The sequence below is a fragment of the Malania oleifera genome, chromosome 2 (genome assembly GCF_029873635.1).
Source record: "Malania oleifera isolate guangnan ecotype guangnan chromosome 2, ASM2987363v1, whole genome shotgun sequence".
In the NCBI taxonomy this organism is placed as follows: Eukaryota; Viridiplantae; Streptophyta; class Magnoliopsida; order Santalales; family Ximeniaceae; genus Malania; species Malania oleifera.
The window spans coordinates 78,168,208-78,195,649 of record NC_080418.1 but is presented as its reverse complement, the minus strand read 5'-3'; the positions used below and the strand labels follow the sequence as shown (position 1 = coordinate 78,195,649).

The 27,442-nt window shown below is 34.0% G+C and overlaps 3 protein-coding genes across 4 annotated transcripts; 1 reads left to right on the top strand and 2 right to left on the bottom strand.

Moving 5' to 3' along the window:
- The first annotated feature begins 200 nt into the window (after window positions 1-200).
- LOC131147698 (uncharacterized) lies at window positions 201-4,046 on the top strand. Of its 2 annotated transcripts, XM_058097223.1 has the most exons (4): window positions 201-462; window positions 1,438-1,508; window positions 2,841-2,927; window positions 3,797-4,046. In XM_058097223.1, the coding sequence occupies exons 1-4, from the start codon at window positions 342-344 to the stop codon at window positions 3,818-3,820; spliced, it is 303 nt and encodes a 100-aa protein (XP_057953206.1). In that variant the 5' UTR covers window positions 201-341; the 3' UTR covers window positions 3,821-4,046. The 2 variants fall into 2 exon arrangements, with proteins under 2 accessions (XP_057953206.1, XP_057953205.1); XM_058097222.1 differs by having other exon boundaries at window positions 228-462; window positions 2,841-4,046.
- A 703-nt stretch (window positions 4,047-4,749) lies between these two features.
- On the bottom strand, window positions 4,750-5,936 carry LOC131148255 (DEK domain-containing chromatin-associated protein 4-like). The gene is made up of 4 exons (XM_058097980.1): window positions 5,861-5,936; window positions 5,656-5,742; window positions 5,216-5,601; window positions 4,750-4,983 (listed from the first exon to the last, which is right to left on the bottom strand). The coding sequence occupies exons 1-4, from the start codon at window positions 5,934-5,936 to the stop codon at window positions 4,750-4,752; spliced, it is 783 nt and encodes a 260-aa protein (XP_057953963.1).
- An 18,991-nt stretch (window positions 5,937-24,927) lies between these two features.
- Window positions 24,928-25,857, bottom strand: LOC131148675 (nuclear transport factor 2B-like). The gene has a single exon (XM_058098546.1). The coding sequence runs from the start codon at window positions 25,558-25,560 to the stop codon at window positions 25,189-25,191; it is 372 nt and encodes a 123-aa protein (XP_057954529.1). The 5' UTR covers window positions 25,561-25,857; the 3' UTR covers window positions 24,928-25,188.
- Window positions 25,858-27,442: the final 1,585 nt, after the last annotated feature.

The following is a 27,442-nucleotide window of genomic DNA, read 5'->3' as shown; positions in this document are numbered from 1 at the left end:
TTATGTCCTATCTTGGTTTTTTTTTCTTTTACAAATATAAGAAGAGATTTATGTATCTTTTTGATAAATTTTAAATGCATTAATGAAAAATTTAAAATTTTAGTGAAAATTTGTGTATTTTTACTAAATCTCAAAAAAGCATTTTGAACAATTTAGATGGGGTTTGTGTTTTTTCTAAACCTCAAGAAGCCAAATAGAATACATAAAGAAGCAGGGTCATTTGGGGTGCTTTCTGAGTGATCAAAACTCCGTCGTTTAAGAATGATTACTGGCAACAACTTCCTCAGCGTACTCTCTCGTCTCTTCTCATTCCATCTCGCGGCCCTCTCTATCGATCAGCAATGGCTTCACGATTGTTGACGGCGGCTCGCCAAGCTGCAGCCCTATCTCGGATCCCGTCTCCGAATCCAGTGTCTCAACCCTCCATCCTGCTTCAACGCCGTGGCCTCGCAGGCGCTGCTGGTATCTCTCTCTCTCTCTCTCTCTCTCTCTCTCTCTCTCTCTCTCTCTCAGTTTGATGAGAAGACTTAAAGAAAAGTAAATCCATATTGTAGTTCATGTTCAGTGTGATCTTTTCAAGAAAAACAAAAAGAATGTTGGAAATGGGCATCTCTGAATCTGAATTATTATTATTATTATTATTATTATTATTATTATTTTTACTTCACTAACTTTTTTATTTAAACGAAGGAAGCCTTATTGTAGGTCATGGAAAGGCGCGCTTGTTGATTGTTGGTTAGGTGTGGGCTATGAAAGAGGAATATGAATGATAGAGATGATTTTAGTTCGTTGTGCTTTTCGCAGTGTAATCTTATGGGAATTATGATATTTTTGTGGGCACGTACGTATACCCTAATTCCCACATTTTCTACCACTATAAATACTAGCATTCCCTGCATGTATCTTAAAAGCCTTAGGATGACTTTGATGATATTCTAGGTTATATAGTACTACAGTTGTGAATTTTTTCAACTTCCATCTCGATTGCAAAAATTAAAATTCATTAAAATAAGTAAAAAGATGACCCAAAGAGCAATGTGTGGGAGTGGCATGAACAAAACAGGGCAAAAAAATACAAGATCAAAACATAATAAGCTAAGATTTAAGAGATCAATATGGCACTCAATTCAAATAATACTCTTTGCATATTGCTTGTTTTTGATGTACTTTTTTTTCTGCTGTTCTCAAGATTCCATAGATTGGTGAAGTGTTTAACCTAACCTAGAATTCCATCACCTACAAATGATTGGATCGCAAAGAGCACTAGGATGATGCCAGGGAATGCTGTTCAAATTCTTGATAGGAATTCTATACATAATTTTTCTTGGGATTGGATTTATGAAATTTCATCCTAGCATGGAGGTCTGTTAGAAATTAAGTTGGCTCCCATGGTGCGTGCTGACATGACTTTTTTATTTTTTATTTAATTCATTGCAGATCATCATGGACCTCCGAAGGTTAGTTGTTGGCAAGATCCAATGAGCCCATCTAAATGGAAAGAAGAACATGTGAGTTTGTTTCTCCTGAAACTTATAGTTATTATACCATAATTTCATTTTCATTATACGGTGCTTTTCCATTTCCATTTAGATGATGAAAGTATCAAAGTTGTGGTAGAATTTGACCAGAAGTTGAAATAGTAGTCCTCTGAAGTTTAACTGTTACAAGTGCCATTTTTTAGGTGTATTTCTTCCTCTCCCTTTCTCCTCTCCACCTCACATATTCAAGTTCACATGCATACACTCTGCCACATGGCTTACCATTCTCTGATGTTGCAAGTGCAAAACAGTAGCCATGACTGATGAATCTGCTGAAGTTGGTCAAAAGGAGAAAATTTTCATATAAAGGCTCCATTTGGTTGTATGGACAATATTTACTAACAGAAAGTAGAGAAGCTATTTTCTAAGAAAAAGAAAAAAAAGTAAGAGTCTCCTTTATTCATTTTCTTGGGGGAGAGAATTACTTTCTTTCTTGGCACAGTTTCTTTACTCTCAGATGAATGGTATTTGCCTTTAAACTGTATTCCAAGAACAATATTTTCCTCAGTCAAACAGAGTCTTCACATAAGAAAACTAAGTGAGATTATGGATCATGGAGTAAAAATTGGAAATGAATAGGGAATTTTGAAGAATGATTGCCAGGACCTAGGCAACAATTTTTCCTACCTTAATAGAGTTTTATAGGAGTGTACTAAGATCTTGAGTAGTAAAGCTTAATAGAAAGGCGGCAACCAATTCTATAGTATTGAATGATGGTCGAATCCTTAGCAAGTTGAAAAGAAATTTTTATAGGATGGGTTAATGCCATCCATTTTTGTTGTGTAAAACGATGGGTGATGAGTAGTTAGATTGCCATTGATGAATTCAGTCACTGCTCCTTGCTCACATACTCATATCAGTTTAACTAGATTTTGAATCATGTTGGTCAATTTGTTTTGTTGCTAAACAATTGGTAGTTCAAGTAATCTGGATCATTAGAGATGCAAGAGCTGGTGCGCATGGGTTTTTTAATTCAAGATCTGTTTTATCAGACCACCCATGTTGCCTAAAAAATTCACCCATGGTCATTCTGCTCCATCCCGCAGCCCTAAAGGCATTTGGTAGTGTATCAGTTATCAGGATATGTAAGAAGACTGGGATAAATAATGTGCAGAAAGAAGTATGCACCGACACCTCTTATAGTGAGAAATATTAACTGATATATCTCTGAATTCTCTGTTTCCTGAATGTGTACTTTTTTTTATGCTCACTCCATTTTGCCTCAGTCTTTTATCAAGTTACGCCCATACAACATTCACATTTTCTAAATTTGTATTCATGACTGGATTTTATGTTTTGCAGTTTGTAATTGTCTCTTTATCTGGTTGGGGTTTGCTTTTCTTTGGGGGGTACAAGTTCTTTACCCGAGGCAAAAAAGACAAGGAACAGGTACTTCTGCATACCCTAAAAAATGATCATTAGTACTCTTAATCTTAAATGACGTTAATGACAATGTCTAACGTAATTATAAATCAGAAATTTCTCATGTTTTTTTAAGTATCTTTATCAGTGTAACTTTTTTATGTGAAGATCACCTTTTTAAATAGGATTTTAGACTGATATATGCATTTGGGAAAATCTAATATCATTAGTTAGTAGTTTCTTGTCACCACTTTGTTTTTGAAGGAAACCACATGGAAGAGAATTTGGAGCCTCCTTTATTCATTTGTTTGTTTGTTTGTTTTCTTGATATCATGCTCAATAGTTTTTTATTTTAATTTTTTTTTCATGATTATATAGCTTTAAAAGATTAAGGCTTATCTTGGCCCCCTTACAACTGATGATAAGGAGCTGATGCAAAGGAGTGGATTCAAAAATTGTTTCATTTCCCGCAAAAAGGAGCTATCAAAGAGAAGAATCTTTGAGTTTTTGGCAAACAAAGCAGTAAACATGCTGAAATGTCCTATATGACTAGAATAAACAATTTTGTTTATAAATGAATATTTGGATAGATAACTTTGTTGTAATTGTGAAAAGCTGGAATCATAGGATATAAATTTTCTTTTAAACCATTAAATTCGTGAATTTTGAAAGCTCTTATGTAAAATTTGGTTTTTAAAAAGCATTAAAAATCCTATGGTTTCTGAATACCTCAAACCTGCTTCAACTCTTAAATATAAAGGAGATGCTTTCTTCAATAAAATCTGTTAATTTGAATTTGCAGCCAACGCCTAATTGTTCACCATATGAGAGGTTTAGAGCACTGAGAGTGCCATTCCCTTTTAAGCTTTAACTGAATCTTTCTTGAGTACTTGCAGAATTTGGTGGAAGCATCACACTAGGGGGTTCGGTGTAATCATCGAGGAAGCTTCATTGTAATAAGGTTTTCATTTGGACTTCACCTCTCCTGAGATCATACTATGATGGGATGCAGTTCATTTCTGGAAATTTTTTTATATTTGAATTTAATTGGAGAATGGTTGTGGTGAGTTTGCTCTGTTGTGAGACAAGTAATCCCCTTTCATTTGCTTGCACTAATCTTTTCTCATTAGTAATGTGCTTATTTCAGTTTTGCTGTTTCTTTCCTTATTTATTATTATTATTATTATTATTTTTAAAACAATGACCGAATTTAACTTTTCACCTTGTTAATAATTCTCCCCACAGAATAAGTACAAAAAAATTGACATGACTATTCATATTATGAAGTTATGAAATACAGCTTCATACAATTTGCAGCTGCATTGTTTCTTTATAGACACAATTTGTTTAAACACTATTAAACTTATCCAGCAAAATTCCGATGTGTTTGTCTGAAGACCAGAGTTTCGAGGAATGTTATATATTCCCCCACACAATTACTATAGAATCCCTTTCAGTTTGAATCTTCTTAGTGTCTTTTCTTCTCAGTGTTAAGAGTTCTATAATTTTAGTCAATTTCAAGCTGTTATATTATTTAGAGATTTATGGCTGTGGATACTGATGTTCGGATTTTTTGAAAAGCTATATTTTTTTTTTCTTATTTTGTGTCAGCCTTATGGAGTCAGCTTGGGCTGTGGTTAACTATAGCTCTATTGTTCTAGTCTGTGTGCAGTAAGTGCAACGTGTACATTGACTACATGCTATTCCATTTACTTATTTATTTTTTATACAAATTTTTCCCAGGTTTGTTGGAGAGGAGAATGTAGAAGAGGTGATGGAATTCTTACTTTACACCAAGAAAAAGAAACAACTTTTGACTCTTATTAGCAGCTATAGAGTGCATAAAGAACTAGAAGTTGGACTCATCTCTTTGCTCCTCTGACTTGTCTTTATTTTCTTCCGATGTCAAATTTGATTCCTTGAATAAATCTGTTTCTGATTCTCGAATATCTGCAATCTCCAAGCCTTCCTGTCCTTCCGCAGCTTCTTTTCGTTTATCATTGCTATCTACTTTGTTGACCCTGTCCACTTGTTTTTGGATGTTGCTTGCTTCTTCAGTTTTTGTTTGACTGAATTCATCCAGCTTCCATGATCCAACATCAGTAGCAGTTTCACTGCTTTGACCATGGACACTCCTGTTTATAGGTCATTTCTCTTGATAATGATGATGCTTTTCAAAATTTTCATCCTTAGAGACCATCTTCTGTTCCTTCTTAGCCTGTTTATTTGCACTAGCACTTCTAACCATGCTTCCTATGCCTTCAGCAACTTTTTTCAGAAGTTTGAGGCTATATCAAATTTATTGTGGTAGAAACCATGGTCTTTTCTGTGTCCCCTGAATTATTTTCACTCTTTCCTTCTCCATCTAGTTTGGTTCTTTGATCATTAGAAGCTGCTCCCTCTTCTCTATCCCCCAGCATAAGATGATTATCATTCACCATACCTTCACCTTGTTTTAATTTGCTGGATGTTTCCAACTCCCTGTTTTCCTGATTGGGTTCATGTTTCTTTCTTGAGCTTGTGTCATTTTGATGACCATCCAGTTCCTTCAGTCTCCCAAGTCTCAAAGCCATATAGCTTTCACTTCCCTTTGCATCTTCAGAAAATCTTCTGCTTCTCATGCTATTAGCTCCAATATTCTTAGAATTCCCATTGTTCTTAGCCCCCCTACTTCTAGCCAGTATTTTCCATCGCCCTTCATCTTACCAATATAGTCAGGTTTCACTTGTCTAGAACCTGCCATTTTTTGAGAGACCTTTAGAATTCACATGAAGCACCTGACTGTCATCTCCTTTTGATATTTTGAGTTTTTCTTGCACTCTTTCCATAGCAATTTCATGTTCTGTATCATTCATTGTGTTTATATCACCATTATATTGTAACCTTTCCAAATTTTGTTGCCATAATTATCGATCATTTCAGTTACACTCACATTATTCTTTTCTTCTTTTTGTCTGAACCTTTTCCCATCTTCTCAATCCTTATTGTCACTTCCTCGGTCCCTCTCAATTCTCTTTCCATCGGCGGCATCTCCATCCTTAAAATCTTGCCCTGCTTTTTTTTGACTTTTGCAACTCTTCTGTTTCAGTCATTTCCCTCCCTGCAGCAACTCCTGCGTTTTTTTCTTTTTTCTTGAACTATTGTTAAATTCACATCAACAATTTGATTGGTGGACTCATTTTCATTTGCATCATCACCTCTTCTAGAATTCTGTTGATCTTTGTGGCTGGTGGATTTATGAAGTCCACCCATCAGTGCCTGATTTCCCAGTGCAGTTGGGTTTTCAGGTGGGCTTGAAGGGTCATCAGCACTAACTGACCAGATATTAGCTGGGTACTCTAGAAATTGCTTCAAGTCTTCAATTTCTTTGTCCTTGTGCTACAGGATTTTTGTAGGAGCTGTTAATTGAGGACTTTCTATGATTGAACTTTGCTCTCTTCCCCTTAGCATTTTGATCTCATTCTGCTTCTCCTCAACTGCAGATTCCATGGTTTTCTGTTTGCCTTTCAGTGAAGCAACCACAACCTGCATCTCCATAACCCTTCTGTCAAGCTCCATCTTTTGGGTTTGGAGGTCGTCTAGCTTTACCTTTATCTCTTCAGCCTTCCTGACCGATTCTGTGGTGGAGTCTCGTTCCTTCTGTGCAAGAGAAGATGCAATGTTAGTAGGAAGAAAACAGTTGATGTTAAACATGGGAAATTTATTTATTTATTAATTATTATTATTAGTATTATTATTATTATTACTACTACTACTACATGCACTGTTTTGCATAATTATTAAAGTAGTTATTAGAACTTTATTTCATAGGATTGCTCTGAACCCAACCCAACACAATGCAAGCCATGTGCAAGAGAATGAAACAGGGTTGAACAGCATCAACATCAAGCAAGCTTAGAATGTTTTAAAATGCATGCAAACTGCAAAGATTCTTGTGTTAAGTAGTAAGTTGGTGAATGGGGATGCAGGTCAGATTGTAAATAATTACCTAATTGGATGCAGGAGCTACTGTTGTATACGTGGAGTCTATTCTGTCAAGTTATTTGTTTGGTTAAGAAGAAAAAGAAGGGAAAATTCAGAATGTTTTCGCTGCTATGTATGAAATGGGAAACCTCATTGCCTTTCGAAATTCCATTTTCATCCAAAAAAAATTGGCGTACAAAGGCGCATGCACGCAAAACATAGTTACGGAGAGAGAGAGAGAGAGAGAGAGCCTGTAGGAGGAGGCAAAGGGTAAGTAGTTCTTGGTCCTTCTACTTGACAAGGAGATTATAAATGCGTTCCTCTGAGCTTGTTGAGCACCAAAATGCCAAGCACTGCAGCACCAAATGCCTGGACCAACATCATCCCGTATGCCCTCCCTTTGTTGTTGTTGCTGTGCCCTTTTCCCCACATTCCACCCCCACCCATCTCTCTCTCTCTCTCTCTGCTGATCACTCTACAGTACCACAAGGACATGTATAGGAAGAAAAAATGCTAACTCTCTTTCTCTCTCTCTCTTTCTCTCTCTCTCTCTCATCACAGTATCATTCAAAAAGGGCCCTGAAACTACGCTCCCCCCCTGGCCTCTTTTTTCCTTGGCGGGCTATACGAGGCTGCTGATGAAGGAGGGAGCATGGGAATTGTGTACGTGAGGGCGCTCATTTTGCCCACTTGTTTCTCCCATAGATGAATATATATAGTGTTTTCTCATGTGGCCTTATACTTGGTAAAACGAATCGGGTTGAATAATATGTAATAGATTAAATCATATTTGACTTATTTAATGTACAAATTATTTATGAGTTGGTTTAAATAGACCAGATTTGATTCGCATTAATGATATTTTATTTGTGTTGCCATCTCTAGCCGACTTTTACAATTTTAGCGCTATCCAATTCTGCACTCGTCCGCTCTACAACAAAAAAAATAAAATCAAGCCTTAGTCCCACTAAGTGTGGTCGGTTATATGAATCATTTTTTACCAATTTATACGATCATAGACCATTTCTTTTGATAGATTCAAGAATATTAAATTCTTACTATCCTCACCCAAGTTATTTTAGGTCTATCCCTACCCCTTTTACACCTCATAATAACTAAGTCACTTTTCCTTACAGGTGCACTATGTGACCTATATTGCAAGTGTCCATACCATCTGAGTCGTTCCTCCCTTAGCTTGTCTTCTATAGGAGGTACACCTAACTTACCGTGAAAATGTTCATTCCTTAATTTATCTTTCAATGTTATATCACTCATTCATCTAAGCATTCTCATCTCGACAGTTTTTACTTTTTGGATATTATGTTTTTTCGTCGCCCAACATTCCGATCCATATAGCATAGCTGGTCTTATAACTATCATATAAAATCCCCCTTTCAATTTTAAGGGTATTCTACGATCACATAGCACACTTGAAGCACTTTTCCATTTTACCCAACCTGCTTTAACTCTATGCATTGCATCATCTTCAATTTTCCTTCAGCTTGCATAATAAATTCAAGGTATCGAAATCTACAAGTGCTATTTATTTCTTCATCATCAAGTTTAACTTTGTTTCTAATACTCCTCTTATCATTACTAAAATTACATTTCATATATTGTGTTTTATTTCTACTTATCCCAAAGCCTCTAGATTCTAAAATTTCTCTTCATAATTCTAACTCAGCCTCTACTCTGTCCCTAGTTTCGCCAGTTAATATAATATCATTTGCAAACAACATACACCATGGAAGTAAAAATATAAGGACTCAAAACAGATCCTTGATGTACACCTATGGTAATTGGAAATTCTTTAGTTTCTCTATCTATAGTCCTTACACTGGTTATTATTCCATCGTACATATCTTTAATGACATCGGTGTACTTACAACATACACCATTGTTTTTTATTTATTTTTTCTAAAACCCACCATAGAACTTCCTTAGGTATCCTATCATATGTTTTCTCAAGGTCAATAAATATCATATGCAAGTCCCTCTTCTTTTCCCTAAACTTTTCCATTAATCTTTTTAAAAGATAAATAACTTCTGTGGTAGATTTCTCAAGCATAAAACCAAATTGATTTTCTGAGATTTTTGTTTCTAATCTTAATTTTTGTTCAACTACCATTTCCCATAGTTTCATCGTATGACTAGTAAGTTTAATTTCACGATAGTTATTACAATTTTGAATATCTCCTTTATTTTTTGTATATAGGTATTAAAGTGTTTTTCCTCCATTCATTTGACATTTTCTTAATTTTTACAGTTGTATTAAATAAATTAGTTAACCATATAATTCTATTATCACCTAAGCATTTCCAAACTTCAATTGGGATGTTATCTGGTCCCACAATTTTTCCATTTTTCATCTTTTTTAGTGCAAACTTAACTTCGTTAACTCTAATTTTGCGAATAAATCTTATATTTTTAGTCTTTTCCTCATATGACAATTCTAAGTTTAAGCCTTCTATTTGATTTTCGTTAAACAACTTACTAAAGTAATTTCGCCACTTTTTTTTAATATCTTGGTCCTTAACCAAGACAATATCATCCTCACTTTTTATATATTTTACATTTTCTAAATCCTTGCTCTTCCTTTCTTCAGCTTTAGTAAGTTTAAATATATCTCTTTTCTCATTTTTTGTATCTAATCTATCATACAAACTATTAAAACATATATATTTAGCTTTACTAACGATTATTTTTGCATCTTTTCTTGCCTCTATATTTTTCAAAGTTATCTCTGTTTCTACATTTTTACTATGTTTTATAATAAATTTTTATTTTTATTTTTATGATTTTTTGTACATCTTTATCCTATCACCAACTCTCTTTGCTATTCGAGAATCTTCTCCTTGATTCACTTAAAATATCTTTTACTCTCGTCCACTATAATGCTACTTATTTTTTCTTTATTATTTATATAACATAAAATTGGCCAATGACTTGTATAATTTGAAAAATAATATTTTTTTTAGAATTTAATAATTTCTAAAATATTATAAAATGCCCCATCATTTTTTCAGTTTCTAACATTTGTATAGAATGGGTTTTTTTTATTTTTTTTTTAATACAAATGTTTAAAAGATAAGGCATTATTTTTAATTTATTTTTTTCATGAAAAATAAAAATGATTTTTTCCATAAATGGGCTAAGGATTTGTTTGGATCAAGAGTTTTATTTGAAAAAAGGAAAAGAAAAGAAGTCATTTTTCATTATATTAGCTATTACAAATGAAAATTTGTTGTGTTAATGTATGCAAAATTGAATTTTTATTTATTTATTTGGCATTTTATTTTTATTTTTTCCGTCTTGCTCTCGTAATTAAACATGAAAAAGGAAATTCATTCGTATTTTACTTTCGTTTTCAAGTTTTTGGAATTCTAAAGCTAACACTATATTTGAAACTTTGGAATTTAAACTTTAAATTTAAAATTTATGTACATTTAGACAAATATGCAAAATTTTAATTTCATCTAAATTTAAAATGTGAAACCTATATTTTGAAACACAACCTTATTCTTAGATTTGGACTTGTGTACATTTTGCAGGAAAGTAATATAATAAAAATTCGTAAAAATTTAAATTTATATTTTAAACATAGGGTTAGTGAGAGCTGGCCTCACATGCATGCATGGCTTGCCCCGCTTGAAAAATCTTTAAAGACTTATACCTCCCAATTAAATTATTTACATTTATAATATATTTGGAGAAATCTTAAAATTAGATTTGAATAAGGTGTAAAGCAAAATTATATTAAAATTTATTCAAATTCACCTAAATGTAAATTAAGATTTGAAACTCATACTCTCATACGTCATTAATATTGCATTTGCAATTTGTATTGAAGATAATAAATTTGAAACTATATGAATATGAATACAATTTTATGCCATAATGGGAAACATTATTGGTGCTCCCCTTCATCAACATTAATCTTCTCATCTTCATCCTTTGCTTTAATAATATAATAAATTTATCCTTTTTCTCTTTATAAAGTAAAAGGTAATTAATAAAATCATCATTTAATACGTGAAAAAATACAAATAAAATTTTAATAATATCTTTTAAAATGTCAATGATGCCTCATATAAATAAAACTAGAGAGCCCTTGCGTTGTATGGAAATAAAAGTTGAAAATTCTAACAATAGCAGTAATGAGTCTCTTAATAGGGACTATTCCCATGTGACTAAGCATGTTTTTGTTATAATAAATAAGTGTTTCTCTGAACCAAATGATGCCCTAGTATGGGGTATTTTTTTTTTTTTGGCCCCTCTAACATCTACAACCTTTATTAATTAATTTTCCTTTTCCCTTTGTCACTCTAGTTTCAATTTTGGGTCCAATAAGGACTTGCGAGAAATTGGTATAAGAGCGTGTGTCCTAATATTAGTGTTTCTCAGAAGGAGAAATATGGTATTATGATCAGCAAAAGAGACAGAGAACAATGATTACTTTTCTTTCAATAAGATCTAATATAAGATTTTATGAGAACTTAATAGAAGAGGTTTGGAGAGAAAAATATTTCAAACTATCTTCTTCTAAAGCCAATTTTGAATCAGATCATATTGTGATAGACCTAAAAAGAGTTTAGAAAAGTCTAGAATCACAACTAATAGAGATTGAGAAACAGATTAGTCTTTATCAATCTAGAATTAGGCAGTATGAGTGGCAGTTAGAACAACTCGACAGGACTCTAGGATCAGAATCAGACGGCTGAGATCTCATTAATTTTCAAAAATGAAGGAAAATCATTCCATCATGAATAAAATTAGAGAAATAATGAAAAGTTATAAGGCCAAAATACAATCTCTCAGTAGAGGAGAAGAATCTCAATTGTCTCAAGTCAGAAGCAGTATATCAGGAAGATATGTTGCTAAAGACTATGAAGATGCATAGGAACAGGAGGTTCAGAGTGCTCTCAGAGACATTGATGAAACAAAAGTTTTGTCAGACATAACAGAAGATATCTAGAATGCTCATGATGAGTTGGATAAACTTCTACATTGTGAAAAGTAGACAGATAATGAAGTCTCAGAAATTCAAAAGAGAATTAATAAAAGGCTTAATGAGGTAGAAGATCTCAAGGCTAAGAAACTAGCCAGTGCCGAAAAAAAAATTTTACAAGAACCAGTAAGAGATCTGCAAAGGGTGGATTTGTAAGAGCAGGACCATCAAATATCGGGAAACAGTGCAAGTGAGTTTTCTAGAAGTTTCATCTTGGAATGCAAAGCTAGTATGGAAGCCCTTAAGAATGGAACACAACTGTGGGAGCGAAAGAAGTTATCTTTTAAGGAAATACTCCAGACCACGACAAAACAGCAAGAGTCTGTTTTAAATTATCCAGGCAGAATTCAGGAGGAATTCAAGCCAAGAAAAAGTGTTCCAGAGGGAGTACACTAGAATGGAACAATCCTTAGGCTCAATTGCGAAAAGGATCCCGCAGTTGCAATTGATGATTGGGCTATGGATATTATATATCATATCCTTAGCAGAGGAATCGAATCTTGGTCAGTGGAGCAAGCATATAAATTTGCAGTAGCCACATTAAGAGGAAATGCTAGAGATTTTGGGAAATACTTCGAAGGAACTCATATGTGAGTACCATTATCATAAATACCATCAAAACTCCAAATGAAGTAATTGCTATCATAGCAGATTTCCTCAAACAAGAGTTTGTAGGATATTCGCTAGTTGATAGAGGTGACGAGCTAGTTGAAAAAAGCCAAAATGGCTCTCACAAAGATTCAAATCTATGACATGTGTTACTTTGAAGAATTTCTTTGTGAATTTAAATATTGGTATTATCAGTTCGGACCACAAGATCAAGCATACACAAAAGAAGTCTTTATTAATAAATTACCCGGTAGTTGGCCAGAAGTGGTAAAACAAGCTGTTAAGTAGAGACTTGAGAGAGATACAGAAGGATTAGATACTCTCGGAGTCAGAGCGAAAAAAGTAAGACAAATGATAAGACTTTATTGTATGCAGCGGCATATGTTTCAAGATGTAAGAAACATGCCTTATATGAATCCAAATTGTTGTCTCAAGAAAAGTGGGGTAGCAGGGAGATATGACTGTAACCAGAGACCAACTAGATACTCAGAACCAGTAGAAACTAGTTGTGCCGGAGGAGTTTGCCATAAGAAGATGATTAAATCATCCAAAGTCAAAGGAAAGACTTAGAAGAAATTTGGAAAAAGGAAGAGCTCTAAAAAAGGGCAAAAAAACCCAAAGAAAAGATATCTTAGACCCAGTAGGGTTAGAGAAGATGTCAAGGAATCGTTCAAGAAGAAATATGGACGATATCCTAAGTATCCGCAAGGAAAATCTCTAGAGAATTGTGACTATTGTTGGTTTTGTGGCAAGAAGGGCCATAAAGTTAATAATTGTCCAGAAGTTGAGAAGAGGAAGGGTAGCCTCAAGAGTATCTTGATGGAAAACTCTTCAGAACTTTTTAATGAACCAATTTGGGGAGAGAAAATAGACTCAAATGATGAAAGCATTTATTCTATTTTCTTAGAATACTTTGAATCCGAAGATAAAGAAGAAGATTCAGAAGATGAATCTCCTTATAATCTTAAGCCAAGTCAATTAAGACTAGCTATGATGAGAGCAGTAGACAAAGTACCAGAACTAGTTTCTCTAGCAGGGGAAGAAGAAGATCAAGTGCAAGCCGCAAAAACTAAAATTCCTTCAGAAAGTAGGGATTGTCAGGAATGGAGGATGCTTCGAGCCAGTTGGGCTAAAGCATATCAAACCTCATGGATACCTTACAAAGAGACAGTAAAGCTAATCGAGAAAGAGGTAACTGCAAAAGTGTCCAATATGGATACAGGAACATTTATAGTTCCATTACTCACCACACAAGAAGTTCAGAGAGCAATGGACAACAAGACAAGGTATGTCCACTATGGAATTATCCAGGTTGGGATAGATCCATTAAGAAAATGGCAAGATCTTCCTATCCTTATTGCAGTTATGGACGGAAGTATCGGTAATTTTGGTAGGTCCTTACTAGGGGGAGCAAGGGCTAACTTACATTCAGGAGCAGCCTGGATAAAAGTAATACTACATTTACATGTTGACCTTCAGGATAAAAGTGTGGAGAAAACTCTACAAATTAGAGTTAATATGAGAGACTGGAAGAATATGTTAAAATGTAGCCTAGATATGAGGTGCATTAGACTCATTTCCAGATTATATTTGAAGTTTTATAACACGGGGAAACTAACCCTTAGAAGAGAAGTTAGTAGATTTACTCAACTCTTCGAAAAAAATCAAACCAACTTAGTCAGAGGATTACAACTAGAAGTCGTAAATCCAAAAGCACTAAATTGGGCACATATTTGGGTAACCCCAAGAACAGAAGAAAGATTGAAAAACCTTTTTCCAGAGTCAGTATGACAAGAGGCAAATAGATTAATTATAATAGAACCTCTAAGTGATTATACTCCTAGTAGAGCGAGTATATCTAGAGAGTAAGATATTAAATAAAAAACTAGGTTAGAAGGATTTGGACCATCTAAATTAAGACCTTTAAGTAATAGAAGGGTAGTTGGTCAGAGAACCATAAGAATCCCTATCTATGCAAATGAATAAGAAGACCAATCTCATATAACATATATGAGAACATCCATTTTAAGTGCCAAAATTGAAGAATGGGCAACACTGGTAAATATTTCTATCAGAAAGCTGGAATGTACAGCTCTTATCGATACTGGATGTACATGCTCTTCCATGAGAATCAGATTTCCAAAAGTGATTTGGGGATCAGAAAATCTTCAGGTTATAATTAGTAACAATGCATTACTCCAGATAGGAGAAATTGCAAAAAATGTGAAGATAAGGATGAATGATAAAGATTATGAGGAGCAAATTCTTTGTTTAATCCTAGAATTACCAGATGATTTTCTTTTATGAAGTAAATTCCTTAAGAAATATCAACCATTTACGATATTTTCAGAAGGAATAATCCTAGATAACCATTTCATCCCAAAGTCCTCAAGTACTATTATAAAAAATTATATGATAGTTGAGGAAGGAAGATTTGATTATCAGGAGAAACTTGATAATTGGAAGGAACTGGGATCAGGAAGTATCCTAAAGGTAAACCAGTCAAAAGAAGAAAGTAATCTTAAAGAAATCAAGAAGATGCTTTCAAATAACTGGTCGGAGAATCCATAGGCATTATGGCAAAAAGCCATGACAGAAGTTGATATTGTGCTCAAAAATCCCGATACAATTATCAGAAGTAAAGAGATTAGTTATCCAAATGAAATGATAAAGGAATTTGAGAAACAAATTCTATAATTATTAAATTTGGGACTTATTAGGCACAATAAAAGTGAGCACAGGAGTGCTATATTCATGGTAACAAATCATGCCGAGCAAGTACGTGGAAAAACCAGAATAATTATTGATTATAGAGATATGAATAGAGAAACAAGAGATGATGGGTATAATTTACCTAATCAGGAGTCTCTTAGAAATAGAATAAGAAGAGAGAAACCCTCAGTTTATTCTAAATTCGATCTTAAGTCAGGATATTGGAAAATAAAGGTCAAAGAAAGGGTTGTAACTCTTATAGCCTTCACTACGCCGATTGGGCTTTTCGAATGGCTAGTTTGCCATTTGGATTGAACAATGTCCTAGGAATTTTCAGGAGGATGAACAAAGCGTTTGAAGGAATGACTATATTTGTTACAGTATACATTGATGATGTTATGGTATTTAGTAAAAATACTAAGGACCACTTAGAACATTTGAGGCAGGTGGCACAAGTGTTTAGAAAAGAAGGAATGGTTCTTTCAGAAAAAAAAAAAACCATATGGATGCAACCTCAGATTGAATTTTTAGGTTTAAAAATTCGAGGAAGCAAAGAGGAACTTTAGCCACATATAGTAGAAAAACTATGTGAGTTTCCTAATGAATTCAAAGATAGAAGGCAGTGTCAATGCTTTGTAGGAGTATTGAGTTACGTTAGAAAATTTATTAAAAATTTGGCAGAAAAGGCAGCACCAATTCAAAGAAATGTTTCAGTAAAGAATCTTTGGAATTTGACTTCAAAGGATACTGAAGTAGTAAAATCCTTAAAGAAAGAAGTTCAAAATTTTCCAAAGTTAGAATATCCAGACGGTACAGAATTAGATATAATTCTGGAAACCGATGCTTCAGATATAGCATGTGGATGTGTTTTAAAAATCATAAAAATTGATAAAATAGAACACCTCAGCAGATATTGGAGTGAATGTTTTAATGGGGCAGAACAAAATTACCCAATTCATGAAAAGGAGTTGTTGGCAGTCCTTAAAGGAAATAAGGCTAATAAACTTTTCTTGGGTAAACCTTTCATCGTTAGAACAGATAATTCCTATGTAAAGGCACTGGGAATTGAGTTAAAACGATGCATTCATGTAAGATTGGTTAGATGGAGAAATGAGTTACAATATTACTCCTTTAATGTAAAACATATTGAGGGAAAAGATAATATTATTACTGATACTCTAACAAGATATTTGAATTCTTGTAGATCTAATGGCAAGCAGTAGCAATAGCAATAGCAGCCATTTCAAATGTCCAATTTGTCGAGAAAGACATAAGGTGGCAGATTACCCGATTGCTAGATTTGTTGACAAACAAATACAGATAACTTTCAACTCCAGAAATGGAAGATGAAGTAGCAAAGAAAGAAGAAGTGTTTCTCAGAAGAGAGAATGTCCAGTTCCAGTTCTAAACAAAACCAAATGAAAAAGGGAAGCTCATCTAGGAAAGATGAAAAGCCCAGTGACAAAAGTCATATTTAGTGTTTCATTCGCAGCCAATATGGACATTACAGTACCTAGTGTGTCCAGAATCCTAGAACTAGGAGGATAAAAGGAGAAGGCATATAGAAAAATGACTCAGTTGCCATCAACAAGAATGTTTCAGGATCTAATAAGGATAGAGAAATAGTCGAGATTTGGCTATCGAAGATTTTCTGGGAAGGACTCCAGAAATCTCAAAGGAAAAAAGAAATTTATTAGAAGGGATAATCAATAATCCAGCAATTCCAGCAAATATATCTTTTTCAGTTGGTCTAAACGAAGTGGTCGAAATATTGAAAGAATTTGAAGCCATTATTTCAAAAAATTTCAAAACTGTGAATAAGGAAAGTACGTCAAAACTCATTCATCAACATATCAAGCTTAAAGTTGAAATGGATATCCAGCTTAAGAAATACAACTTCACTACCAGAGCGATAGTGAATATTTCAGAGTATCTAGAATTAAAACAGTTTTAGATGAGGAGTGGTTTGTGTATTCCGAAATTACACATTCCTAGAAATATAAACCCTGGAAAGGCCTTAAGGACATGAGAAGTCTAGTTTTTTGGATTCAGAAAAACGTAAAAAGCTTTTGATTTCCCACCATTAATGGTAAAACATGTGTTAAATTTCTCCAATCCAAGACGGTTATAGTGGATTGGATACATTGAACCAATTAAGTTAAATCAGGAAGAGTTTTGTTTTGGAATATTTTTCTAGAAGATCGGAAGGACGGAGGAGTCTCAGATTTTCATGAAGAAGAACGAGACTGGGTGGATTTCCAGAAACATAAGAAGTTCTATGAATTGGTTCAGAATTTGTAGGGAATTTATCTTCTTGAAGCAAGGATGGCTTTGGATTGATATTCTTCGCAGATGATGAAACTTTGATTGTTATTGAAGGAAAGTACCTTCAGAAATTTGAAGAAGCAAATTTAGTAGAATTTACAATTTGAGCAAAAAGAATAATTAATCAAATTAAAAATTGAGAACATCATCTTCCTTCAACCCAGACCATGAAGAGTGATCTTTAGACTGTACTTGCAGAGCCAATAAGAAAAGAACATGATAAAGAAATCATTGGAGTTTTGAAAGATCTCTGAAGCAGGACAAGATCTTTGTCAGATATATGATTTAGATGATAGTCCAGGTGTCATCATATCTCAGACTAGACTGAGTGGACTACTCAGAAGGGTCATATCAGACATTTGTCTAGAACCATGTCATATCCCAGGTCTCACCGAAAGGACAATTCGTCGAGTCATATCAATTGCTTTTGTATTTTGTATTCTTATGCTTTAGTTAAAAGTTATTGGTATTTTATTTTGTTTTGAAAAGGTGAGTCAGCAAAGTATGTGTTGTCCCCTCCTTTATTTAAAATAGCGTTTACTTTATGTCGACATCAGATTGATATCTACTTTTGAGAAAGCAAGTTGTGCTTATCGTTTAGTAGTGCTTGCCTACATAAGGGAGCTCCGACCCTTGTATTCAGGAAGGAAAAATTAAAATACAATAATAGAAGTCTATTTAGTTCTAAAACTCTCTCTCTCTGAGTCTTTCTTTCTATTCAAAACATTATTGTGTGAAGGTTGAAACTCTAAGAAAACCCAAGTAAGCTCGTTGGAAGGAGCGTTCGTAGAGGTTCCATTTAGACACCAAGCATAATAGTGGGATACGAAAGACTACCTGATACAACTTGATGCAAGGTTGAAAGAGAATGATCAAGATAAGGTAATAAATTTTTATTAAATAATTTTCCTTTCCCCTTTATCACTCTAGTCTCAGTTTTGAGTCCAGTAAGGATTCGCGAAAAATTGTTACTTGGAAAGGAAATTTTGGTTGCCTATTAAAACAAACACATTATGTTACCTCAGCTAATAGAAGAGATGCATCCCGAATAATGATTTGGCGGACATGTTTGGCTAACTAAATTGTTTATACATCATATTTGATTTATAGAATGAAATGAGATACAAAAGAAGTCGAATGAAAATTTAAATGAAGGTATGATAAAATTAAGTGATAAATTCAATTTGATTACCTCTAATTCTATTTTTTTTTTTTTGTAAATATCAAAGGCACAGTTAAACTCTACATTTTGAACTTGGGGGGGACTTTCATTTAGCCTTGGCCCAACATTTAACTGGCATGAGCTATACTCGCAAAAATAGTAATACATTTTCAGTTGAAAGTGATGCAGGGGCAGCACTTGTCATGTGCCTAGAACAACCTATGACCTATTCCAAGAAAAACCATGCTAGAGACTTTAGCTACACAAATTAACTTCCACATGCATTTCTCTGAATGTGGCATAAGAAGCAATATTCGTGGACAGCCTTTTATTTGCTTGTACGTGTTAAAGAAACCAGCAAATACATATTTCCAATTCCAATATCCACTAGGAAGAATGATATTTTGGGAAATCTATCTTTGTTTTTTCTTAAGAGAGGATGGGTGTTGATCAACTTGTAAAACTTACTGGATATTGTCAACGTGTTTAGTCTACTTGCCTCCCTCGGCAGACACACAATGTTAACAAATGTGTTGTTAATGAATTGCATCACTTTAATATTTACTACTTGCCACTGCTTTTATAAGTTCTTACTCTTTCCGTTAATATTTGATTGAATGATAAGGAAAGTGTTTCGTGGATGAATTATGGTAAAGCTAATTAAACAAGAGTACTTTAACTAGCGCCGCACGGTCCTTTCACAAAAGTGCGAAATAGTCGACCCGTGATACCAAACATTTATGTTCTGTTTGAAGCAAGTGTTCATTCGAGAAAAGAAAATGAAAGGAAAATGAGAAGGTGAGTTATTTTTTTTATTACAATCTCTCTCTTTCAAATATTACGAAAAATGAAAAAAAAATTATTTTAATAAAATATAAAACTAAGAAAAATAAAATTTTAATTATGTATAAAATTAAACTTTTGTTCATTGATTTGTTACATATTTTATTTTCTTCGTCTATTTTCTTAGTAACAAAATTTGAAAACATTAGTTCCTTTATATTTAATTTTTCCTTTTTCTACTATTTGTCCATTTTTGACATACTCTGAAGCAAATAGAGAGAATTGGAAATGCAAGGATTCAATCTTAGAAAAAAGTTGAGAAATAAATAATTCTCACTACACTAGGTTCATTTTACAATATATATTAGCCTTAACCATCAATTTGATCAATCTCTGTTAGTCACGATGTAGTTACTTCGATTTGCAAGTCGTAGCAATTCAATGAATTTGCTGATTACATTGCTTGTTATTTCAATTTACGAGCAATAACAGGTGATCAATTTCATTTGATTTCTTCGTTGTGTTCGTATAAGAGTTATAGATTATCTAATTTTTGGTTAAGGGTCTTATAATGACCCGCTTAATGGATTTGGGTAATCTAACGTTACTATTTCTAATTTCCTGAATTTCTTTGAAACGAATGTTATTTCAAAATAATTTTTAGTTGACATATCCTCGAATGATTCCAAAACCATTTACCCTATGTTTGGAGAAGTTTTGGATTTGAATTTGTATTGGGTTTGGGTAAGATTACATAATATAAAATTATATTGAAAGTCACTCAAATCCAAATCTAAGGTTCGAAATCCGTACTCTCAAATGTAGCATGGGGTCTAGTAAACACAATTAAGTACAAATATAAATTTTTTTTTCTCAACTTTTTCAAAATGATAAAAGCGGAGGATTCATTTCTTTGGATGCTTAATCTAGCGGTTATAGATATATTCACTGGTTTTGTTTGGATCATGTTCATCGGCTACTTCAATGACATACCTTGATAATTTTACAACGACAATTATTTTGAATTACATTTTAAGCAGCTTGTAATCTTTTTTCCTATTATTCTTTTCAACATATTTAACGAAGATTAATGCTCCATTTGCTTTATTGTAGAAAAAAAAATTGAAATATTCAATATTTGAATTTACTGTTAGCAGTATGAAAAAAAAAAACACTACTGTTTTGATCCTGAGACTAAAATATTTGGTTTAGTTGATCCGAGCTTTCATTTCTTGATAATCTAGACACAAAACTTAACGCAAGAATATTATAATTATTTATTTATTTTCTTAAGGTAAATGCGAGTAAGAGAACTAACGGCTAGTTGGGTCGGTAAATTTTGATGATGAAGTTTAATGTTCAATATTTATTATGAGATTAAAAATTATTGTGATTTGAAAGCTTGATGTATATGGCTTTCTTGGATTATTAAAATTCTTTGCTTCGAATTTCTATATATTTTGCAAATGTAATGTCACATGAAAAGGTTATTATTACATAATCTACTAGTGCATCGATATATGCAAAGGAATGGATCCAGATGAAGTTTTTGAGAAAGTAATTAGAATAGTTATTTTTTTTCTCAGTAATTAGTTGAGACTATTTTTGATTGTGAAGATCTAATTTGACCTTCTATTTTTTCTATTTAATGGTCTAAGTCAAAGACTAATTCTATCAATTAGCATTGAAATTTTACTCTCTCTCTCTCTCTCTCTCTCTCTCTCTCTCTCTCTCTCTCTCTCTCTCTCATATTAATGAATTACCTGATAATTGGGATGTCTAGTCCCAAATCAGTGAGTACAACAAATTGTTGGTTCGAGGACTTAAAAATAAGCATATGATTTCATAGATGCCTTTGTATCTGATGACTCATTAAAATTACTAGAAGTTTAGAATAATTTTAAGTAACATATGAAATGCAAAAAAAGTATGTCATTAGAGAACGTTGTGGCGCACCTTATTATTGGCGCGATGTCTCGAGTGTGAGGGTGCCGCGAATAAAAAATGGTTTTGATATTTTCGGGAAAAATTGAATGTTGAAATCGCTGCTAACTTTTTGAAGTGTAATTAGAACACATGATTATCATCTGATTAAGGGTAGAATCAGTTTGCATATATCAAAGTAGGATTTGGGAGTTCGGTTATGTGAGGGGAAGGTACTAGCACCCCCTACACACTCGTTCTAGGTACTTAACTAATTCAAAATCATCCCTAATTAAATTTGATAGCCTTCTATCTTACTCCCTTTGAAAAATTTTCAAAAAACTAAATACAGATAAATAGACTACAAATATTCACGTAGCATATATAATATAAGTAATCCCTCAAAATTAAGACACATAAGGCTTAAAAAGCCCATACTCCTTTTTGAAATCACAGGGATATAAAAATCGAGAAAATATTTTATGAAAATAACTCCAACTTTAGTTCAAAAGTTAATAGAAATTTTCTAGATATAATATTTTTTGAATTTTCTAGGAGGTTTTTTGGAACCTATTTCTATTTTGTTTTAGTGAAAAAAAATACAAAAATTATTTTCTAGCCTCAAAAATATTTTTCAAAATTTTCCTTGAATTTTCCTGATTTTTCTGTGATTTTTCCATATTTTTCCTGAATTTTTAAATAGATAATATATTATGAAAATCATCTTTCATTAAAGCTTGATAGATTCCGACATCATGGTGACGTAGGTTGGCCATGTGTTAGCCAGCGGGAGGGGAGATGGAAAGTAATCTGAATCAATGACGTGGCACGATCCTGTCCATCGTGGAGAAGCAAAGATCGAATGGTTAGCAAGGGGCCGCGTAACACCGCAAGATGTGGAGGATGTCGTGCCACGTGTCGCGTTCTTATGGCTGTGAGGTTAGACATATAAAAGATAAAAATTTACCTTTTAGCTATTTTTCGTTCAATCTTTCTCTCTCTTCCCTCGGAGACTCTCTCTCTCTCTCTCTGAGTGATCTAAAACCCTAGGATTTCAGATCTTCATCTTGCCCCTCTCTCTCAATGACACCTTCTCCTTTCTCTTTCTCACCTCATCTAGTTGTTTGAAACCCTAGGGTATAATATCTTTGTTTTTCAAAGACTCTCTTTTCTCTCTCTAAAGCTTTCTTGCTCACCTCTCTATCTCTTCGAATCAATCTGAAACTTTAGTTCAGATCTTCGCCCCCCCCCCCCACTTGGACAAAAAAAAAAAAAAGACGGTGACACATACACAAGATATGACTCGACTCTCTAAATATCCCTAATGGAGTCACCAAACTATTGACATCAAATTTTGTCCAGGGGTGCCAACAAAGGGAGTTGCATGGCAATCCCCAAACAGAAAAAAACCTAAAGAAAATAACGACTCAAATTTAGAAGACACAATTTTTAACAAAAGAAAATAAAGGAAAATCCTAAAAGATCTATGAATTAGATAAATGAGTTCTAGAGTACAATTGTGCACAAGGAAGGTGGTTGACTAACTAGTTCAAGGGAAATCAGTAAACTAGCACCCCTGTGAACACTTGTTCAGGAAATGACTATCGTTGAATAAACTATTTGATGGCATTGAAGATTTTGGTCTCCATAGAGATAAGGATGGGGATGTTTTGATGAAGATTGAGCACACCCCATTAAGTATAGGTCGATAGAGTTTTCTTCCAACTTGGAAAAAAAAAAAAAAAAAGTGTTTTTTGCATCTCTTGTGGATTTGGGGGCTTTTGATAGAAACTGGATGCCTTTTATGTTATTAAAATAGAACTAAACTCCCCTCCCCATTTAGGGATTGCTCCTTAATGAAAAATAATATTTGAGTTTAGAGATTAAAGGACCTTTGTGTTTGAATACAAAGACTACAGAATCCCAGGAGAGACCTCCAATAGTTAAGGCTTAGTTGAGAAGGCATAAAGCTATTAAAATAAAGAATAACCCCTATAAAAGATGTGAAGGGAATGTAAAGGTGCTTATGCAATTAGACTAGGTTTGTGGTCAAAAGCCCAACAAAATGGAGAGTGGAGTTAACGTGCGACCTCATTGGAGATCACATACACATCCCTAAAGGACTCAATGCTGTCATAACTCAGGTTATAGGAAACTTCAAAAGCCTTAAGATTCAAATTGGATAGGAATCATCCTAAAATCAAGAAGTTAGGAGCAAAGTAGGATATGCAAAGGAAGAGGCCTTAACATCTAATGAAGGATTTCCTTCCTAAGGCCTAAGAACTTAAGTTGTGGATAATGGGAATAAAGAATGAAATTCTTTACTACTCCCATTGCCATCGGGCTAATAGGAGTCTTCAACCAAGAAGAACCTCTCAATTTGTCTCATCGAGAAGGATGGGTTTCTTTTAGAACATCATTAAAATGGGCGTTGGGAAAGGATATAATCAAACTCTATCAAAAGGATTAAAAAAAGGAATACAATGTCCATCTAAAGACCGAAAGAGTTTTCAAAGAACACTACAGAGATTTCAAGCACTGGGAGTTCCTTGAAGAAACTAATATATAATCTCAAACATAATGAGAAGAGAAAAGGGAAAAAGAAGAATAAAGATACATGATGAACTTCTCCAATTTTGAATCAATAATTAGGATTGAATTAAGATTTAAAACCTAGATCCTTTTGTACATGAAGGTGTGTCCTAGTTTGACTCATGGTCTACTTGTAATAGCTACTCACCAAAACTGCAGTGGCACATTAATTTTTATGCGACATTCCAAACTCGAAAGAAGCATTAAAATAACTATCAATATACCCATGAGTTTTGTGCCTTCAACTAAGAAGCATACTAAAGAAGCTACTTCCATATATAGATCCTAAAGGAATTGAGCTATGAGAGCAAGAGTAATTCGTGACAAATAAAAATTACCTAGGCCCGGTGTCACCCATGTCAACTCAACAACGACAACAATGGCCAAGCCAATTTGGTAGGTGCTATGACACCAAGTCAACTTGATAGGCACATTGTACGTCTGGTTAGCTCTACCCTCAGTCACATCCTAGCGTTGTACTAGAAAGATATTATAGAAGAAGTTGTTCATATTAACCAACACAGAATTTTGCATAAAAAAAGGATTTTGGAGAAATTAATATAAATAAGAAATATTCAATATAGCATTTCATTTTTCTCAATTGGTGCATCATTTGATAAAACCATTTTTTATTGGTGTTAAAATCATCTAAGAACCGTTTTTTTATTTATTATTGAAGGAGTCAAATTCATTATTAAGACACGTATGCATTATTATCGTTAAATTGAACTATCGAGAGACTTATAAGCATCATTATATTTACATATTAGGAAATATCAGTGTCTTTTAATTCCAAATTCCTAATTCCTAGATTTTTTTTGTTTCCCAATACCCAATTTTATTTATTTATTTATTATTATTATTTTTTTTTTTACTAAAAGATAACGGACGTGTATTTATTTATTAATATACTTTCAGAAATATCGTAGTGAAAAGCTAAAATAAATCAACTAGGACAAACAAAATCAAAATAAAATATATTAAACGATAACCAAAACGAGAAACGGAACAAATAAATCTCTGAATCATGCAAGCCAGAGATTTTAACAAGGGCATAATAGAACAGGATGCAACATAGCCAACCAAAAAAAGTCTGAAACCGAAGCGAGATTAGAAAGCAAACTGGGTTTGAAGCCAAACATGTTGTATTCGTCTCCCCCAACCTCCTTTTGGAATAGGCGGTCTGCGGTGTCCCAACTCAAATAAAATCTTCATTCATAGTTCAACCGGAATATGTCATTCAACACATAAAAGCCGCCCTGCGGGGTTGGCATCAAATGGAACATCTGACTGAACTTGAGGGCGTGTTCGTCGCCGGCGAGCTGGAGGTTGCCACTGACAAAGACAAGCATGCCGCCGGCGGGGCCGGAGGGCTGGCAATCGACGGTGGTTATGCTGTGCTGGCACTGCTGGAAGGGGAGGGAGGTGAGCTTGGCAACGATGTCGGTAGAGCCCTGGACCTTCTGGCCCTCGAAGGTCAGCATCGACGCTTCCTGATATAGGTCGGCCAGGTTCGCTCGGTTCGCGTCGACGGTCGTGTAGTAGTGCTCCACGAACGCCTTCGCTACTGCGTCTGGATCCATCGATCGATGATGATGAAGATGAAGATGACGAAGGTGAGGGTGGTGTGGGTGGGCGTTGGCAGGGGTTGGGCTTTGGCTTTGCACCCTCTCTCTCCCTCTCTTTGAATCGGTTTGGCTGCTTAAGACTCACGCGAGATTCCTAATTCCTAGTTTGAGAACTATTTATTGGAGATAATAAATTTACATGCCAAATAAGCTATTGAAATAAATCATATTTTACTAATGCTACGTTAGTGGAAGAAAATTCTACTCGACTTCTACCACATCTCTTAAGCAGTGATGACTGTAATAAAGCCAATGCTTTGACGAATTGAAAATAGAAATGAGGTCTTGGATAAAGAATATGCAGAAAGTTATGTTTGGCGATGTTGGATATACAACAAAAACACCTATGAGGGCACTTGAAACAGTTCTTTTAGATTTGTATTATGGCCACGTCATTATCACCAAGTAGCCAAGGGGTGATCCTTATTCCTCTCGCCTTTCATTGTCGACCTCCCCCAAATGCCTTTTCATTTGGTGGTTCTCTTGGACTAAACCCAGAGGTAGAAAATCCGGATTAGGTATATCTTGTTAGTTGAAGTTGTCAAAAGATCATTTTTTCGTCAAGCTCTAGGTAGTACCGTCTATAGATGATGGTCAATAGACATAATCATTACGGAAAAACACCAACCATCTTATATGGAAAAATGACAACCACCCTATGGTTGGTTGATAACCAGCACACCTGTCCCCAAAGATCTATGCCCGCTACGGTAAAGCTTAGATAGTTCGACAACATATAGAAGTTCTTACCCAAAGTTGATCGAATAATTAAGTTCAATCCTTTGTTGTGTATGTTCCAAGAAGTAAATGTTATATACTCCACTATCCACTTACAAGAGAGGTCAAACCATCACTTACAATTTTGTGGCGATCTGTTAGAGTTCAACTATTTGTTTCTTCATTTGGTAGACATTGGGATGCAAGTTCCACTCGGTCCATTGTCTCTATCAGGCCAAACCATCGCTTGTTAGCTGATCACATCAAAGAATAGGGAGAAACTAAGGTAATGAAGATTATGAGAATCTTTTAGTGGTCTATTATAAGAACCTTTTATTGCTCATTTACACTAATGACTAAGGAGATCAAAGATTCCAATCCCGCCATGCACAAAGAGTTAAAAGATACTTTGTTGGTTAAGTATCTTGATTATAAGGGTTCTAAGCTTGTTAGTGATCCCAAGCTTGCCAATTACCTCGATGATTATGAGGAAATTAATTACGCATGCTGACTATGTGGGTGTTATTCCTTATCTTGAGGCTTGGACAACAAATTTAATAAAACTACTCAAACAAGTGGGAGCCACTCTTTTTGTGATTTGAGGAAACGTTTCATCTTCCATTTAAAATAAGATAGTCACAAGGAAGAATTGTTTGTTTTTGTACACTTGTAAATATTTAGTTAGATTGATATATCAAGAAACCATTCAGTCTGAAAATAATAAAATTAAATATATATATATATATATATATATATATATATATTTCATGATTGAGTAGCATGTAAAGTAAATAACTAAATAGGACCAAGTAATTTTGACCAACCTCATAAGTAAGATGGAACTCTTGGAAAATTAGTATAATAGAGGATGCATGTGCTTTATTTGTAAGGCATGAGCCACATAAGCCTCAAGAATCAAGATCAAAGACATGTGTATTCTATCACAATGTAGTTTACGCTAATCTCTCATTTCATTTTATAGATTTCGATACTTTTTTTTTCTCTCTCTCCTCTCCTTACATCTCTCCCTTCTGCCTCTCTTCTAATCTATATCATTTCACTGCCCTTATTTTATCTTATTTATAATTTTTACAACTTCTATGACTCATTTATATCATTC

Excerpts from the sequence above, each read along its gene's own strand:
- LOC131147698 (XM_058097222.1), top strand. The coding sequence starts at position 342 with ATGGCTTCACGATTGTTGACGGCGGCTCGCCAAGCTGCAGCCCTATCT. Across the intron at positions 463-1,437 it reads TGGCCTCGCAGGCGCTGCTG|ATCATCATGGACCTCCGAAG; the intron begins GTATCTCTCTCT and ends AATTCATTGCAG. Across the intron at positions 1,509-2,840 it reads CTAAATGGAAAGAAGAACAT|TTTGTAATTGTCTCTTTATC; the intron begins GTGAGTTTGTTT and ends TATGTTTTGCAG.
- LOC131148255 (XM_058097980.1), bottom strand. The coding sequence starts at position 5,936 with ATGGAGATGCCGCCGATGGAAAGAGAATTGAGAGGGACCGAGGAAGTG. Across the intron at positions 5,743-5,860 it reads GATTGAGAAGATGGGAAAAG|AACATGAAATTGCTATGGAA; the intron begins GTTCAGACAAAA and ends TGAATGATACAG. Across the intron at positions 4,984-5,215 it reads GGGACACAGAAAAGACCATG|CTGGATGAATTCAGTCAAAC; the intron begins GTTTCTACCACA and ends GGATCATGGAAG.
- LOC131148675 (XM_058098546.1), bottom strand. The coding sequence starts at position 25,560 with ATGGATCCAGACGCAGTAGCGAAGGCGTTCGTGGAGCACTACTACACG.